The sequence below is a fragment of the Camelina sativa genome, chromosome 13 (genome assembly GCF_000633955.1).
Source record: "Camelina sativa cultivar DH55 chromosome 13, Cs, whole genome shotgun sequence".
Taxonomy (NCBI): domain Eukaryota; kingdom Viridiplantae; phylum Streptophyta; class Magnoliopsida; order Brassicales; family Brassicaceae; genus Camelina; species Camelina sativa.
This window is the reverse complement of record NC_025697.1, coordinates 5,267,108-5,281,680: the sequence shown is the minus strand read 5'-3', so window position 1 is coordinate 5,281,680 and position 14,573 is coordinate 5,267,108. Positions and strand designations below refer to the sequence as shown.

Here is a 14,573-nt window from a genome sequence, read left to right as displayed (position 1 = left end):
GTAACAATGAGGTGATCCTTGATGTATTTTCCAATCAACAATGTGTTATTTTTGAAAGACATTTTTAATCATTTATCCTTTTTGAAATCCCTTCCCTAAACTTAATTTTAGAATATGACTTTTCTTTTGCCAACAAACCTATAATTCTTCTAAGTACACAGAATTTGAAATCCTTATTTTCAATATCTAGCATTTTTTTTGTTTCTGTATAATAATTTTAATGCTTACTTGTACATATTTATCATAAATAGATTTTATTCCTAAGTTTATATTTTCCTACTTTCTTAGTTTAAATATATGAAGTTTATCATAAATATATTTTCCTTTTTAAAAAAAAAAGGAACCAACCAACAGTATATACTATTTACTAATAGAATTCCAGTAAGAACAAAGCAGATTCTCTTGCATATATATATTTTTTAGTAGTAGAGGTTTGGATGGAAATAAATGTAGTAATCTATATATCCCAACAAAAATGTTAAACCATTAAAACTTCTAGAAAATAACTGTCTCAGATAAACATTTGGATTTGCAATTAATAACAACCATAAAACAGTGGAGATATGTTTTCATAGTGGTGGATTAAATAAGGAACAATCATATGGAAAAAGTGTTGTAAAATAAAGAAGAAAATGAAAAGAAGAAGGGGTATTATCGTAAACATAAAAATGGGTCTGTGTCTGCCCTTCACATGCGTTCTTTCTATCAGTCCTTTTAAGAGAAGGAAGACAGAACATTCTTTGGATTTTCTCTCTCTCTCTCTCTCTCTCTTCTTCACACACACAGAGACATCATCCTCATCACACCTTTCTCCTAGCACAATCGCATTCACTATCTCTTCTCTTTCTCTCTCTCTCTTTTGTGTCACATCCCTCTCATCTCTTCTAATCTTGTTCTTGTTCTACTATGGCATCTTCTGAAACAAGAATGAACAAGGTAAGAGATAAAGAAGAGGCCATAGCAAATGGAGTGAAGGTGAGAGCACTTCAAGCCAGTCTAATGTACAAGTCAAGCCCATCCTCTAATAATTACAGTCTCAGAAGCCCTTCTTCCTCTTCTGCTGCTGCTTCACCAGCTTCTCGTCCTCTCCCTACTAACCTCTCTGCTTATGATTACCCTGTTTTCACTCCTGTAACTCTCTCTCTCTCTCTCTCTGTTCTCCTAGTCTCGATATATCATATGCTTCTTGGTTCNACAATCATATGGAAAAAGTGTTGTAAAATAAAGAAGAAAATGAAAAGAAGAAGGGGTATTATCGTAAACATAAAAATGGGTCTGTGTCTGCCCTTCACATGCGTTCTTTCTATCAGTCCTTTTAAGAGAAGGAAGACAGAACATTCTTTGGATTTTCTCTCTCTCTCTCTCTCTCTCTTCTTCACACACACAGAGACATCATCCTCATCACACCTTTCTCCTAGCACAATCGCATTCACTATCTCTTCTCTTTCTCTCTCTCTCTTTTGTGTCACATCCCTCTCATCTCTTCTAATCTTGTTCTTGTTCTACTATGGCATCTTCTGAAACAAGAATGAACAAGGTAAGAGATAAAGAAGAGGCCATAGCAAATGGAGTGAAGGTGAGAGCACTTCAAGCCAGTCTAATGTACAAGTCAAGCCCATCCTCTAATAATTACAGTCTCAGAAGCCCTTCTTCCTCTTCTGCTGCTGCTTCACCAGCTTCTCGTCCTCTCCCTACTAACCTCTCTGCTTATGATTACCCTGTTTTCACTCCTGTAACTCTCTCTCTCTCTCTCTCTGTTCTCCTAGTCTCGATATATCATATGCTTCTTGGTTCCCATCATGTCGTTGTCCACTTTTTCTTGTGTCTAACTTGATTGATTTTTCGACATTATGTATGGGAATTTGGGTTTTGTTCAAAAGCTTTTGGAGTTTTTAAAAAAACATTTTTTTTTAATAGAATTTCCTCGAACCCGAGATTTACTTGGTTAAATCCGGTTCAGAGCTCGTTAATTATTGCATTTTTTCAGTATCGAATTTAGATTACACTATCTTTCTTAAATTTTTGTATCATGTCGTTGCTTGTTCTGGATCTTTCTTCACAAGCGGTTCATTGTTTCGAATCAAGTATACATTATATAATTTAGTTAGGCCCTTTAATAATTTAACAACTGTTTAAGTGTTAAAAGTATAAAAGACAAAACAGAAAAGACCTGAATTTGGTTGAACCACTGTGCTTTTGGTTTTTTGTTTTTAGCTGACACACTGTTGTGAAATTTGGACAAAAGTTACTGTGCTTTTTCACCTTACACAAATTTTCTATGCTAACTTTTTTTTGGTCTATTGGTGTCTTTGAAACAGAGCTATGAGGATGGGCCTGTGTCGGCATTTCATCACAAGAATCTCACTTTATCTGAGACTTGGGATGAAGATGGAGATGAAGATCAAGACGTGAGACATACTTATCTCTCTGATTCTTACAAAACCTCTACTTCAAGAAAGACTGTAGTGCCTCATCAAGATTCTCACCATCATGTTTACACTATGTCGGACGCTCTCAGATCCCCACCGTTACATTTGTATACTTCCGGTAGAAGCAACTGCGGCTCGGTTGACTTTAGGTCGGTCTCTTCTTGCAATGATTACAACAAACAGAGAGGTTTTGATACCAAGAGCTTGAAGAACTCTAATCTTGTTGTGCCCTTGACGGATTCACACTCGGCTGTTGTTTCTTCTCAGCCAAGGAACCGTGGAGGAAGAGTGATGTCTTGGTTATTCCCAAAGTTGAAGAAGAAGCAAAAGAGTAACTCGATCTTTAATTCCCCTAGTAGAACTGAGAAATCAGAGGAAGTTTCTGAGGTGTTGAAGGATTCTGGTTTGGGTGTTGAGAAGTTGAAGAGAGAATTGATAGAAGCAACCAGAAGTAGAGACGCTGCGTTAACACAAGTCTCAGAGATGAAATCATCATTGGGAGAGTTAAGTGAGAAGCTTCAGTACTTGGAAAGCTACTGTGACAATTTAAAGAAAGCTCTGAGAGAAGCAACAGAAGTAGTGTCAAAGGAGAACAATGTTGGAAGAAGCGCAGGGAAGAAGAACTCAGAGATGCCAGTGAGTGAAGAAGTGATGGTTGAAGGTTTCTTGCAGATTGTATCGGAAGCAAGATTGTCGATAAAGCAATTCTTAAAAACATTAGTTTTAGAGATCGACGAAGAAGACTCGACTTTAATTGGTAACATCAACACTCTCCTACAACCCCACAACTTAACATTCACCTCTAAGTACTCCAGAATCATTCAGTACCACTTAGAAGCGATCATAAGCCAATCAGTATACCAAGACTTCGAGAACTGCGTTTTCCAGAAGAACGGTAAGCCGAAGTTGCTTGATCCTGAACAAGATCGACAAGTGAATTTTGCGTCCTTTGCTTCCTTGAGAAACTTGAGCTGGAACGAGGTATTGAAGAAGGGTACAAAATACTATAGCGAGGAGTTCAGCAGATTCTGCGATGAGAAGATGAGTTTGATCATTACAACATTGAATTGGACAAGACCTTGGTCTGAACAAATGCTTCAAGCATTCTTTGTGGCTGCAAAATGTGTATGGTTGCTTCATTTGCTTGCCTTCTCGTTTAATCCAGCTTTAGGGATCTTGAGAGTTAATGACAACAGAGAGTTTGAATCAAGTTTTATGGAAGACATGGGTGCAGATAGGCAAAGATCAGCATCGTCCCGTGGACCGGCACGGGTTAAGGTTATGGTGATGCCAGGGTTTTATGTTCAAGATAGGGTTTTGAGATGTAAGGTTCTTTGCAGGTACAAGTCAATGGGCTAAAAGTCGGAAGAGAGTCTAGTCTAATCATAGTTGATTAGTTCTTAATTAACTTTTCTCATTGTTTACCTCGTCTAGTGTTTCTTCTACCTAGCTTCAGTAGTACTTTTACATTTTGTCTTTGTTAAGAATTTTTTTTTTGTTAATGTTAAATTCTTGTTAAGAATTATTATAGGTCTTTTAATTATTGTCAAATACTAGTTTTCAAGGATATTTTGCTTCATTTTTTTCTATAACCGAACCAATTTGGTTCTTTAACTTAACCAAATTGCTTATCTTTTCACTGGCAAAAAGTTAAAACAGCAAAACTTTGATTTAGAAGGAGAAAGTGAGCACTTGATACAAGGAGACAAAGACACATAGGCTGAAAGGTTCATGAAATGTGAGGACAACAAGTATTATTAGATTGATTGGGAAGAAAGGCCCATCACTTTTTCTTTTCTTTTCAATCGTTGTATATGTGGCCTAAAACAAACCTATATTAGAGGATCTCCTTTATTCTATAGAACGATGTCCATAACCATTTTGACCGGCATCTAGCTATTGGTACATAAAAAGCTTAATTCAATGAGTGGCTAACTTTTTCTAGACAGAAAATAATAATAACAAAAAACTACATGCCTAAATTTTTTGATACAATGAATATACTCTTTCTAAAGTAGATAAATTCAACGAACGCATGTCTAAATTTGTAAAAATTCATCAGGGTTTTCACAATATGAGGACAAAAAAATAGAGACAACAACAAAAAAAAGCCAACGGCACAAACCACTATTTCATGAAAAGAAGAAAAAAGTGGTTTTACCAAATCCCCCCTTCCCTAAAAAGTGTCTTACAAAGGAATAAATGTATTCAGTCAATCTTGTTACTCTTTTTTAAGTCTTTTCTTGTCAGAGCAAAAACACATTTTCTCTTGTCTGAATCTGAAACGTTATCGATACGGCAATAGTATCAAACCCCCAAATCTCAAATTTTTTCTCAGCAATGGCGGACGCTAAATCAAGAAATCTGAGAATCGTGATGTTCCCTTTCATGGGTCAAGGCCATATCATCCCTTTTGTAGCTTTAGCACTTCGTATAGAGAAGATGATGAAGAAGAACAACAGAGCAGCCAAAACCATCATCTCTATCGTCAACACTCCTTTGAACATCCCCAAGATACGCTCCAATCTTCCGCATGATTCTTCCATAAGTCTCATCGAGTTACCTTTCAACAGCTCTGACCACGGCCTTCCTCACGACGGTGAGAATTTCGATGCTCTTCCTTACTCTCTCGTTATCAGCCTTCTTGAAGCTTCTAGGTCGCTTCGTGAGCCCTTTAGAGACCTGGTGATGAAGATCTTGAAGGAGGAAGATGATGGCCAGAGCTCGGTTGTGGTGATAGGTGATTTCTTCTTGGGTTGGATCGGTAAGGTTTGTAAAGAAATTGGTGTTGGTTCCGTGATCTTTAGTGCCGCTGGTGCTTTTGGGTTAGGTTGCTATAGATCCATATGGTTAAACTTGCCTCACAAAGAAACCAAACAAGATCAGTTTCTTTTAGGTGATTTCCCTGAAGCAGGGGAGATTGAGAAAACTCAATTGAACTCTTTCATGTTAGAAGCTGACGGAAGTGATGATTGGTCTGTTTTCATGAAAAAGAATATACCAGGATGGTCTGATTTCGATGGATTCTTGTTCAACACGGTTGCGGAGATCGACCAGATTGGGTTATCCTACTTTCGTAGAATAACCGGTGTTCCGGTTTGGTCGGTGGGGCCGGTTTTGCATTCTCGGGACAAAAAGGCGGGGTCAAGGTCGACAGAGGAAGCTGTGAAGGCATGGCTTGACTCAAAACCGGACAATTCAGTTGTCTACGTATGTTTTGGTTCAATGAACTTGATTTCTAAAACGCATATGTTAGAACTGGCTATGGCATTAGAGAGTAGTGAGAAGAACTTCATATGGGTCGTGAGGCCGCCGATAGGTGTGGAAGTGAAGAGTGAGTTTGATGTGAATGAGTATTTACCGGAAGTGTTTGAGGAAAGAATGACAAGATCAAGAAGAGGATTGATTGTGAAGAGATGGGCACCACAGGTTGATATATTGTCACACAAGGCAACATGTGCGTTTTTGAGTCACTGCGGATGGAACTCGATACTCGAATCGCTTAGCCACGGTGTGCCATTGCTCGGATGGCCCATGGCAGCCGAGCAATTCTTCAATTCGATATTGTTGGAGAAACATATTGGGGTATCGGTTGAGGTGGCCCGTGGGAAGAGATGTGATATTAAATGTGATGAGATTGTTTCTAAGATCAATTTGGTGATGGAGGAGACTGACGTAGGGGAAAAGATCAGGAAAAAGGCTAAAGAGGTGAATGAACTAGTAAGGAGAGCAATGGAAGATGGAGTTAGTGGATCGTCTGTCATTGGTTTGGAAGAGTTTCTTGGTCAAGCAATCGTCAAGAAAGAGAAGAATTAAGACATTAGATGGTTTATATAAACATCTTACATATTGGGAAATTGAATAAACATGACCGGTAGTTATACCATACAAGTGTTGTGATAGAGGAGCTAATCTTTTGATAAAACACTCTTCTTTCTTTTTGATAATTCAAGGTGATGTTTACAAAGCTCATAGAGAGATGAGATCCATACCGGTTTTGGTATGTACTCTTCGTTTTTTTTTTTTTTTAAATATATCTAAAGATTTGTGTAATAAGGGGGGGATGATCTTTGTTTTCTTTTTGAAATTAATTACAAAATTATAGTCTAAATAATAAAATAGAAAATAAAGAGTCAAATAAAACAACAATAATTAATATATTCGATAGAATATACGTTAGTTCCTTTTTAAAAAAATCTAATTTATACCGCAGGATAAACATTAGAAAGATGTACCCGTATCTTTCTGTTGTTTACTAGATCTGCAAATTAGTTTCTCGTAATTAATACATAATCCAATTTGACGATTTCACCTTTTACATATTTCTCTGCGAATTTTAGTCAAACTTATCCCAATACAAGTAGCACTAGGAGATAATAAAAAAAAAAGAAGTTGCCGTGTTTATTAGATTCCACATTATAACACCAACACATTTGACTTGTTAAAAATAATTATTTGCCTATATAATAATTCTATCTATTCTATGAGACGCCAAAAGAATTATTGCTCTCTCTAATCTCTATATATATAGTTAAAAAAAATTTCCAAACGAATTAAAACTTCATCAATCTCTCTTTTCCGATCCCGAAGATGAGACGTTCATGGCCGACACGCCTCATATTCCTGATGGCTCTCACGGTCGTCATCACCATGATTGCAGTAGCCTATGGTTATTCCTCTGTCTCATCATCAAATCATAAGTTCCCTCATTACAAATACAAAGCTCCAAGTCCTCCCACAACCTATTCTCCTTACCGTTATTTCTCGCCGCCTCCCGTTACAGATTCAGATTCTGCAGCTTATGGTCGATGATCGCAAGTGCAGTACGTGAATTGTTCTGAGTATTATTTTATTTTAATATGTTCACTATTCTTTTTTTCTATATTTTGTTTTATTTTCGATTTTTGATGTAACGTTTGAAACTAATGGCCAGTTTTAATAGTCTCTTTCTTTAGACCAATGAAGAACTTTGTGTTAAGGTTCACGACTTAAACTATCGGATTACAACTTTGTTAAGGTTTACCCACGTACGGTGACTTTGTAAACAATTAGTTTTGGGTTGGAATTTTGAATCATCTTAGCATAGCTTAAGTTATAGTCCGTTAATGTAGTAAGTTACTGATTCATTTTGGCTTTAATTTATTGAATGTATAGCTTGTAAATCGTTGTGCTTTAACCGCAGCAACAAAAAGAAAGTAAACAAAAAATTGTAATCGTTGTTTGGAAATATGAATGAGTTTCATTAAACTAGTGGTGCCCCATTAACAAAAAAAGAAAACCTTAGTGGTGCCCTACTACATTTTATCTTTGGTACTTTTTGTTGAAAGAAGTTGCAGTTGAAGAAGTATTATTACCCAATTGACTTTTTCCTTTGTGTTGACTTACTGTATTTGATATATAGCCGTCGTGGCCGACGCGATTTAGCTGTAGGTTTGTTCGTAGGTGATGCTGAGAAGGCAAATTTTTGTTTTATTTTGACGTCTTTCATTTTATTATCTTAGAATATTTTACGAAAGAGAATATAACACCGCTTCAAAGCAAATACAATAAAAGGTCAGATACAGCTTAAGAAATGCCAAAGTTTTTAAAAGCTGTTAACAGCTAATCATTGCATGAAATTATTAACACTTCTTCCATGACTTTTGGTTGCACTGAATATTTCACTTTTTTTTTTTTTGGGTGCAACTCTGATCAACAAGAGCATGAGACAACAACTACTTGGCGATATCAAATGTCCTTATTTGCTGGTAATGTAAGATTTGGAACTGTCCGATTGTGAAATAACTGAAAGAGCAACAAGTCCATTTCCTCTGTGTTTCTTCAAAGACAATTTAATCAGAAAACAAGCGTAACCAAAAGTTTCATGTAATGCAATAATGCATAATGATTAACCAATTAGATTTTGTCACCAAAAAGATAGACCCTGAAGTGAGTAATACTTTATTTATCTATTTTTTGTTTTTGTTTTTTTTTTTCTTCTAAAGAATATAGATATATTAGACATATGTAAAAAAATTATAGGTTAAGATACATCACCCTGTAAAGTAAGATTCAAGTTTAAGCTAATGCTTTGATTCAATGGTAGTTTGTTAATTTCCTTTATTTGGGGCTCTGTTCTCATGGGTGATAATTGCTTTACTAATTAGTAACCACTTTGTCTTCATTTAAGACAATGATATATTGCGTATATGCATAATCATTCGAATAAATAAACTTGAGGCTTCCGTTATCACTATTAGCAGGATTCAATACACATATGATGACCCTACACTTCTACAGTTGTTAACCTCACACTACTGTATCGTTACTTTTAAATGCGATTAATTTATGTATTTAGACTTTAGAGTTACACTAACGGTTTCTAGTTAGATTTAGCTGTCGTGTCTTCAAGAGCATAGAGTTAAATTCATAGATTTCAAGAGTAAAACTCCATATAAAGCTTAGTTGTGAAATTTATTACTAAAAAGTATTTTATAAATTATAAATTAAAATTTTAGTCAATTTTATTTTCTNATTAGATTTTGTCACCAAAAAGATAGACCCTGAAGTGAGTAATACTTTATTTATCTATTTTTTGTTTTTGTTTTTTTTTTTCTTCTAAAGAATATAGATATATAAGACATATATAAAAAAATTATAGGTTAAGATACATCACCCTGTAAAGTAAGATTCAAGTTTAAGCTAATGCTTTGATTGAATNCGCAAAAAAAAAAAAAAAAACTTATATAAATTTTTACTGTTTGGTTACATATAATTCTTGTTTTGCCAACTTTGCAGAGTTTTTTGGCGTCCTTGGGGCTTGGGCTATATTACGAAAGAGAATTGTAAAGAGTACGTAGAGGATGAGTTTCATAGATTTTGATAAATTGTGAGTTTAAATTGCAATAAGAAGGTTGAAATATCATGAACCAAATGGTTAGATGAGAGCTTGGATGAAAAGTGATCACCTTTTTGGGGTGGTGAATAGCGGAACGTGGTGCTTATAGCCCTTGATTCTGAACTTTCGATCAATGAAATCTTGCATTTGGGTGTTTTAATGTTTCCCCTAAAAGCTAGCTAAGACCTTTGGCCTTCTACATTAGGAATGATCATGTTCAAGATTCAATATTCTAACTTCCTTTGTACTTTATCGATGGATGTTTTGTTTATGATTGTATAAAAAGTTTTGTTTTTGCGGATGGGTGGGCTAAAGATACTAATATACTAGAATCATATGATATGAGTTTAAATCGAGAAGTTAAAAAATCATGACACACGTTTATATTTTTTTTTTTAAAAAGAATATAAAATATATGGATAACGGAGTATAATATTTTCTTCATTACAATAATTTGATTTCTTCAAGCATACGTGTTGGTGCGCGAGAGGTGGTTGTGTGAAGCCGAAGCAAAACTTCTTGCTCGTTAAGCCTCATATAACGCAAAAAAGTGTTATGACACACGTCGATTTATTATTAATACAATATCTACGTCCACAATTTATTTAATACAACAACATTCGCTTACCTTGAAAATGAAGACATCTTTGAATAGAAATGGACATGCCCATGAATATATATATATATATGTATATTGATATATAATATCATATATTGATGTTATAATCCATATATATATATACACACGTAAGGTTAACGAATTGGACATGTCTGTAATGTATACCTTGTAAATGAAGAAACTAGCTAATAGAAATGAGTTATATATTCAAAAACAAATAAAAAGAACAAGTGAAGAGCACTACTCCTTTTTGTCTTTGATGTTAGGCATTTCGGGTCTTTTTCAAAACCGTTTTCATCCATGACCGATCAACTAACGTTTCTTCATATGGTCAAATTAGTTATATACAAGCATGCATTTGTTGTTGGTGTATTTTATTTACCTTATACAGTATATATGCCGACTAACAAATGTGTTGATTAATTTGAAAAAAGAGCCAGGGTTTCGGATGTTATTATGTTTTTAAACAAAACAACACACCATATATTATATTACAGTATATATATAAAATAATAGTATAATTAAGGAATAGAGATTAAAAAGGAGGAAATTAAAGTGCAAATGGTTTTTCTTACCAGAATTGTAAGCAAACCATACAACCATCCCTTTCATCATCATCATCATTCTCCCTTCATCAAGTCTTCTCTCTTTTCTCTCTCTATTATAAAACAAACTTCACTCGTTTACATCAATGGATCCTTGAGAAAGACAAACAATTCAAAGAGAAACAATTAACTCAACCAAAAAAAAAAAATGAGGAAACCAGAGGTAGCCATTGCAGCAGCCACTACTCATCAAGTAAAGAAGATGAAGAAAGGACTTTGGTCTCCGGAGGAAGACTCAAAGCTGATGCAATACATGCTAAGCAATGGGCAAGGATGTTGGAGCGATGTCGCGAAAAACGCAGGCCTTCAAAGATGTGGCAAAAGCTGCCGTCTTCGTTGGATCAACTATCTTCGTCCTGACCTCAAGCGTGGAGCTTTCTCTCCTCAAGAAGAGGATCTCATCATTCGCTTTCATTCCATCCTCGGCAACAGGTTTGCATTTTTACCATTATTTTGGTTTGGACATTATAATAACTTTTTATCACACACACAAAAAAAACAAAATAAGCTAACTAGTGGATAAGTATGTTTTGACAAACTAGCATTTTTCTGGTGAGTCTTGTATTTAAAATGGTCTAGCTTCATTTGTTTTCGGTTAATGGGTACAAACTACAAAGTTAAAAGCATAAAAAGCCAGTCAACTGGTTTAAAACAAAAGTCCACCTTAAAACGACCAAAATGTCGAATTAAATCATGAGTTATGTTTTAAATATATACTTTTATTTAATTTTGTTCGACCAGTTAAATAAGAAGGGAGCTATCTATTTTGGATCAAGTTTAATTTAAACAACCTCTATTTTAGGACATACTCTCGTGTGTAGGCAAAAGATGAAAAGAACGATATAGATTATTCCACACTATATATGCTTGTTATATATGTGTGGTTTCAATTTTTGTTTTTGTTTTTGGGGGGTTTTTAAGCATGGGGTTTCAGTTGATATTACATTAATTCAGTCCGATATACTACTGAAGATACATTAACATCGTAAAATGTACAATCAAACTTACGTGGAAGGATAAAGTTTGGTTGAGTTTTCATTGGCACGATAAGTAACTGTTTAAATTTAAAGGGCAGAATGATTGTTTATGAAGAAAATTTGACCTGAAGAAAAGATGAAATATAATAATAATAGTAAGAATAGAAAATAGACGCACAAAACCAAATTAGGTATGAGTACATTCACATGTAACTATATATGTGAGTGGTCAAAGTTCGTTGATCGTGGGTGTTAAGACTTAGAGTGCGTCTTATGATCTAATCTAACAACAAACACTTGTTTTAGTGAAAGCGGCTTTTGTCTCTCTATACCACTTTTTCTTCTCTTCCTTAGGGTTTTACTTCAGCTTTCATCTTTGTAATTATACAATTATATAACTTCTCTTTCCTGTCATTTTCTTCACAAACATATATACTTTAGTATTTTATACGCAGGACATGTTTCCTTTTTTATGATATACTATATTCTCCGTTCTAATTGAAAATGTAAATAAATAATATTTTTAGTCAGTTTTGTTAATAATTAAAATCATAACACAACAATTTCGTTTGATCAACTGAAAAAAAATTGTATTGCCTTGTTTTCGCGTATATATAAAACTTGACGATTAAGGCAGTTTCTAATTTCCATGCAAACCATGCACTACATATGTGACATCAGCTCATTACTCTCTACTCTTTCTTCTTTGATCTCATAGGTGGTCTCAGATTGCAGCACGATTGCCTGGTCGGACTGACAACGAGATCAAGAATTTTTGGAACTCAACAATAAAGAAAAGGCTAAAGAAGATGTCGGATACATCCAATCTCATCAACAACTCATCTTCATCGCCCAACACAACAAGCGACTCCTCTTCTAATTCGACCTCTTCTTTGGAGCTTAAAGACATTATAGGAAGCTTCATGTCCTTACAAGAACCAGGATTCATCAACCCTTCCTTGACTCAGATACCAACCAACAATCCATTTCCCGCGCCAAACATGATCAGCCACCCGTGCAATGATGATTTTACCCCATACGTAGATGGTATCTATGGTGTAAACACAGGGGTACAAGGGGACCTTTACTTTCCACCGTTGGAATGTGAAGAAGGTGATTGGTACAATATAAATATCAACAACAACCACTTAGACGAGTTGAACACTAATGGATCTGGAAACGCACCTGAGAGTATGATCAGACCAGTGGAAGAATTATGGGACCTTGACCAGTTGATGATGAACACTGAGGTTCCTTCGTTTTACTTCAACTTCAAACAAAGCATATGAAATTTTTTACGTCATCTTATTCTTTTTTTCTTCTATTGCGGATTTATACTCAAAGTTTCTTAGCATGCACACACACACACATAAATGCAAATATATATATATATACATTTTGTTATATTGATAGATAAAAAAAAGTTAGAGAGAGCATATTGTAATTGTAATTCAAATAATCTTTTCGTACTAGGGCTTTGACATGCCATGTGTAATGATTAGTCAATGTAAACTATGTATACCCGATCCTTAATAAAAAGAAGAAATAATAAACACTTACATTCATATAACATGGGCAAACATTATATGTCTAAAGGCCGCTTAAGTGGTCACTCTTAGTCGATCCTCCTATCTCTAAGATCTGATTCCGAGCGAAACCATCTCGGCCCATATTGGACAGTGTACTATTTCTATTGCAATGTTGGACACTAGTTAGTAGTAAAGTAACATATTCTAAATTAATAGTAGAACATTTTTGTATGAGTGAAAGGTATAGTTTTGTTTTGTTGATCTAACAAAAAAAAAAAAAAGACCAAAGTGGCTTTTGGATTGTAATTTTAGCCAATAGGATGAGGTTGTGACCCAGCAAAGACGGGAGATCTCTATTTCTCACCTCACGATCTTCTCATCATCTCTCTCGTAACTCTGGCCGTATATTCTTTTTTTTTTTACATATCTCACCGTCAGATTCTAATCCAACGGTTCATATTTATTCAACGCTCTCTTTCCTCTTTAAGACTACTACTCCTTTCTTCTTCACTACTCTCTCTCTCTCTCTCTCTCTCTCTCTCTCGCCGACGACGCTACAACAATGGCGTCTCTCGCTCTCTCCGGCTCTTGCTCTCTCGCTTTCCCCCTCAAATCTCGTTCTCTCTCTCTCCCTCGTCCTCCTCCTTCCTCTCTCAATTTGACGAAACCTCTCCGATCTATCCATTCTCGCTTCTCTTTAGTCAAATCTCCACTTCCCGTCGACTCTCTACGCCGGAGATCAACACTTACCCGCGCCTCTTCTGCCGCCGGAGCTGCTTCCTCCTCCTCTCCGTCTCCTCCTCCCGTGGTTCCAGCTCCGGTTCCATGGCAAGGTGCTGCGATTAAGCCGCTTATCGCATCGCTCGCTACCGGTTTGATTCTGTGGTTCGTCCCTGTTCCCGAAGGTGTCACTCGCAACGCTTGGCAATTACTCGCCATCTTCCTCGCCACCATCGTCGGGATCATCACTCAGCCGCTTCCTCTCGGCGCTGTTGCTCTTTTGGGATTAGGAGCAACCGTTCTCACCAAAACCCTAACGTTCGCCGCGGCTTTCTCCGCTTTCGGAGATCCGATCCCGTGGCTCATCGCTCTCGCCTTCTTCTTCGCTCGCGGTTTCATCAAGACCGGTCTCGGTAACCGTGTGGCTTACCAGTTCGTTAAACTCTTCGGTAGCTCATCGCTTGGGCTCGGTTACAGTCTCGTCTTCAGTGAAGCTCTGTTAGCTCCGGCGATTCCTTCAGTCTCGGCTCGTGCCGGTGGGATCTTTCTCCCTTTGGTGAAATCTCTCTGCGTTGCTTGTGGTAGCAATGTTGGGGATGGAACTGAGCACCGTCTGGGATCGTGGCTGATGCTTACTTGTTTCCAGACTTCTGTGATCTCTTCTGCTATGTTCTTGACGGCTATGGCTGCGAATCCTTTGAGTGCTAATCTGGCGTTTAACACGATTCAGCAGACGATTGGATGGACTGATTGGGCTAAAGCTGCGATTGTTCCAGGACTTGTCTCTTTGATTGTTGTCCCGTTTCTTTTGTATATT

The 14,573-nt window shown here is 36.3% G+C and overlaps 5 protein-coding genes across 7 annotated transcripts in view; all 5 read left to right on the top strand.

Moving 5' to 3' along the window:
• LOC104735277 (IRK-interacting protein-like) lies at positions 678–3,985 on the top strand. Of its 2 annotated transcripts, none has more exons than XM_010455039.2 (2): positions 678–1,131; positions 2,319–3,985. In XM_010455039.2, the coding sequence occupies exons 1-2, from the start codon at positions 907–909 to the stop codon at positions 3,786–3,788; spliced, it is 1,695 nt and encodes a 564-aa protein (XP_010453341.1). In that variant the 5' UTR covers positions 678–906; the 3' UTR covers positions 3,789–3,985. The 2 variants fall into 2 exon arrangements, with proteins under 2 accessions (XP_010453341.1, XP_010453340.1); XM_010455038.2 differs by lacking the exon at positions 678–1,131 and adding an exon at positions 1,281–1,732.
• On the top strand, positions 4,533–6,407 carry LOC104735276 (UDP-glycosyltransferase 92A1-like). The gene has a single exon (XM_010455036.2). It carries the CDS (start codon positions 4,770–4,772, stop codon positions 6,243–6,245), a length of 1,476 nt encoding a protein of 491 aa, XP_010453338.1. The 5' UTR covers positions 4,533–4,769; the 3' UTR covers positions 6,246–6,407.
• LOC104735275 lies at positions 6,917–8,382 on the top strand. Its single transcript, XM_019234751.1, has 2 exons — positions 6,917–7,252; positions 8,129–8,382. The coding sequence occupies exon 1, from the start codon at positions 7,020–7,022 to the stop codon at positions 7,239–7,241; it is 222 nt and encodes a 73-aa protein (XP_019090296.1). The 5' UTR covers positions 6,917–7,019; the 3' UTR covers positions 7,242–7,252; positions 8,129–8,382.
• On the top strand, positions 10,618–13,002 carry LOC104735274 (transcription factor MYB46-like). Its single transcript, XM_010455035.2, has 2 exons — positions 10,618–10,962; positions 12,226–13,002. Exons 1-2 carry the CDS (start codon positions 10,679–10,681, stop codon positions 12,794–12,796), a joined length of 855 nt encoding a protein of 284 aa, XP_010453337.1. The 5' UTR covers positions 10,618–10,678; the 3' UTR covers positions 12,797–13,002.
• The window catches only part of LOC104735273 (dicarboxylate transporter 1, chloroplastic-like), a 3,079-nt gene continuing 2,052 nt past the window's right edge, over positions 13,547–14,573 (top strand). The window contains exon 1 of one of the 2 annotated variants that reach the window (XM_010455034.2): positions 13,547–14,192. In XM_010455034.2, coding sequence (XP_010453336.1) covers positions 13,599–14,192 — 594 coding nt within the window. In that variant the 5' untranslated portion in view covers positions 13,547–13,598. The remainder of the gene's footprint in view (positions 14,193–14,573) is intronic. The other variant, XM_010455033.2, reaches the window with a different exon arrangement.

What these genes read in the sequence shown, in the direction of transcription:
- LOC104735274 (XM_010455035.2), top strand. Translation starts at nt 10,679, where the DNA reads ATGAGGAAACCAGAGGTAGCCATTGCAGCAGCCACTACTCATCAAGTA. An exon ending in CATTCCATCCTCGGCAACAG is followed by an intron (nt 10,963 to 12,225) that starts GTTTGCATTTTT and finishes TTGATCTCATAG; the next exon opens with GTGGTCTCAGATTGCAGCAC.
- LOC104735277 (XM_010455039.2), top strand. Translation starts at nt 907, where the DNA reads ATGGCATCTTCTGAAACAAGAATGAACAAGGTAAGAGATAAAGAAGAG. An exon ending in ATTACCCTGTTTTCACTCCT is followed by an intron (nt 1,132 to 2,318) that starts GTAACTCTCTCT and finishes TCTTTGAAACAG; the next exon opens with AGCTATGAGGATGGGCCTGT.
- LOC104735276 (XM_010455036.2), top strand. Translation starts at nt 4,770, where the DNA reads ATGGCGGACGCTAAATCAAGAAATCTGAGAATCGTGATGTTCCCTTTC.
- LOC104735275 (XM_019234751.1), top strand. Translation starts at nt 7,020, where the DNA reads ATGAGACGTTCATGGCCGACACGCCTCATATTCCTGATGGCTCTCACG.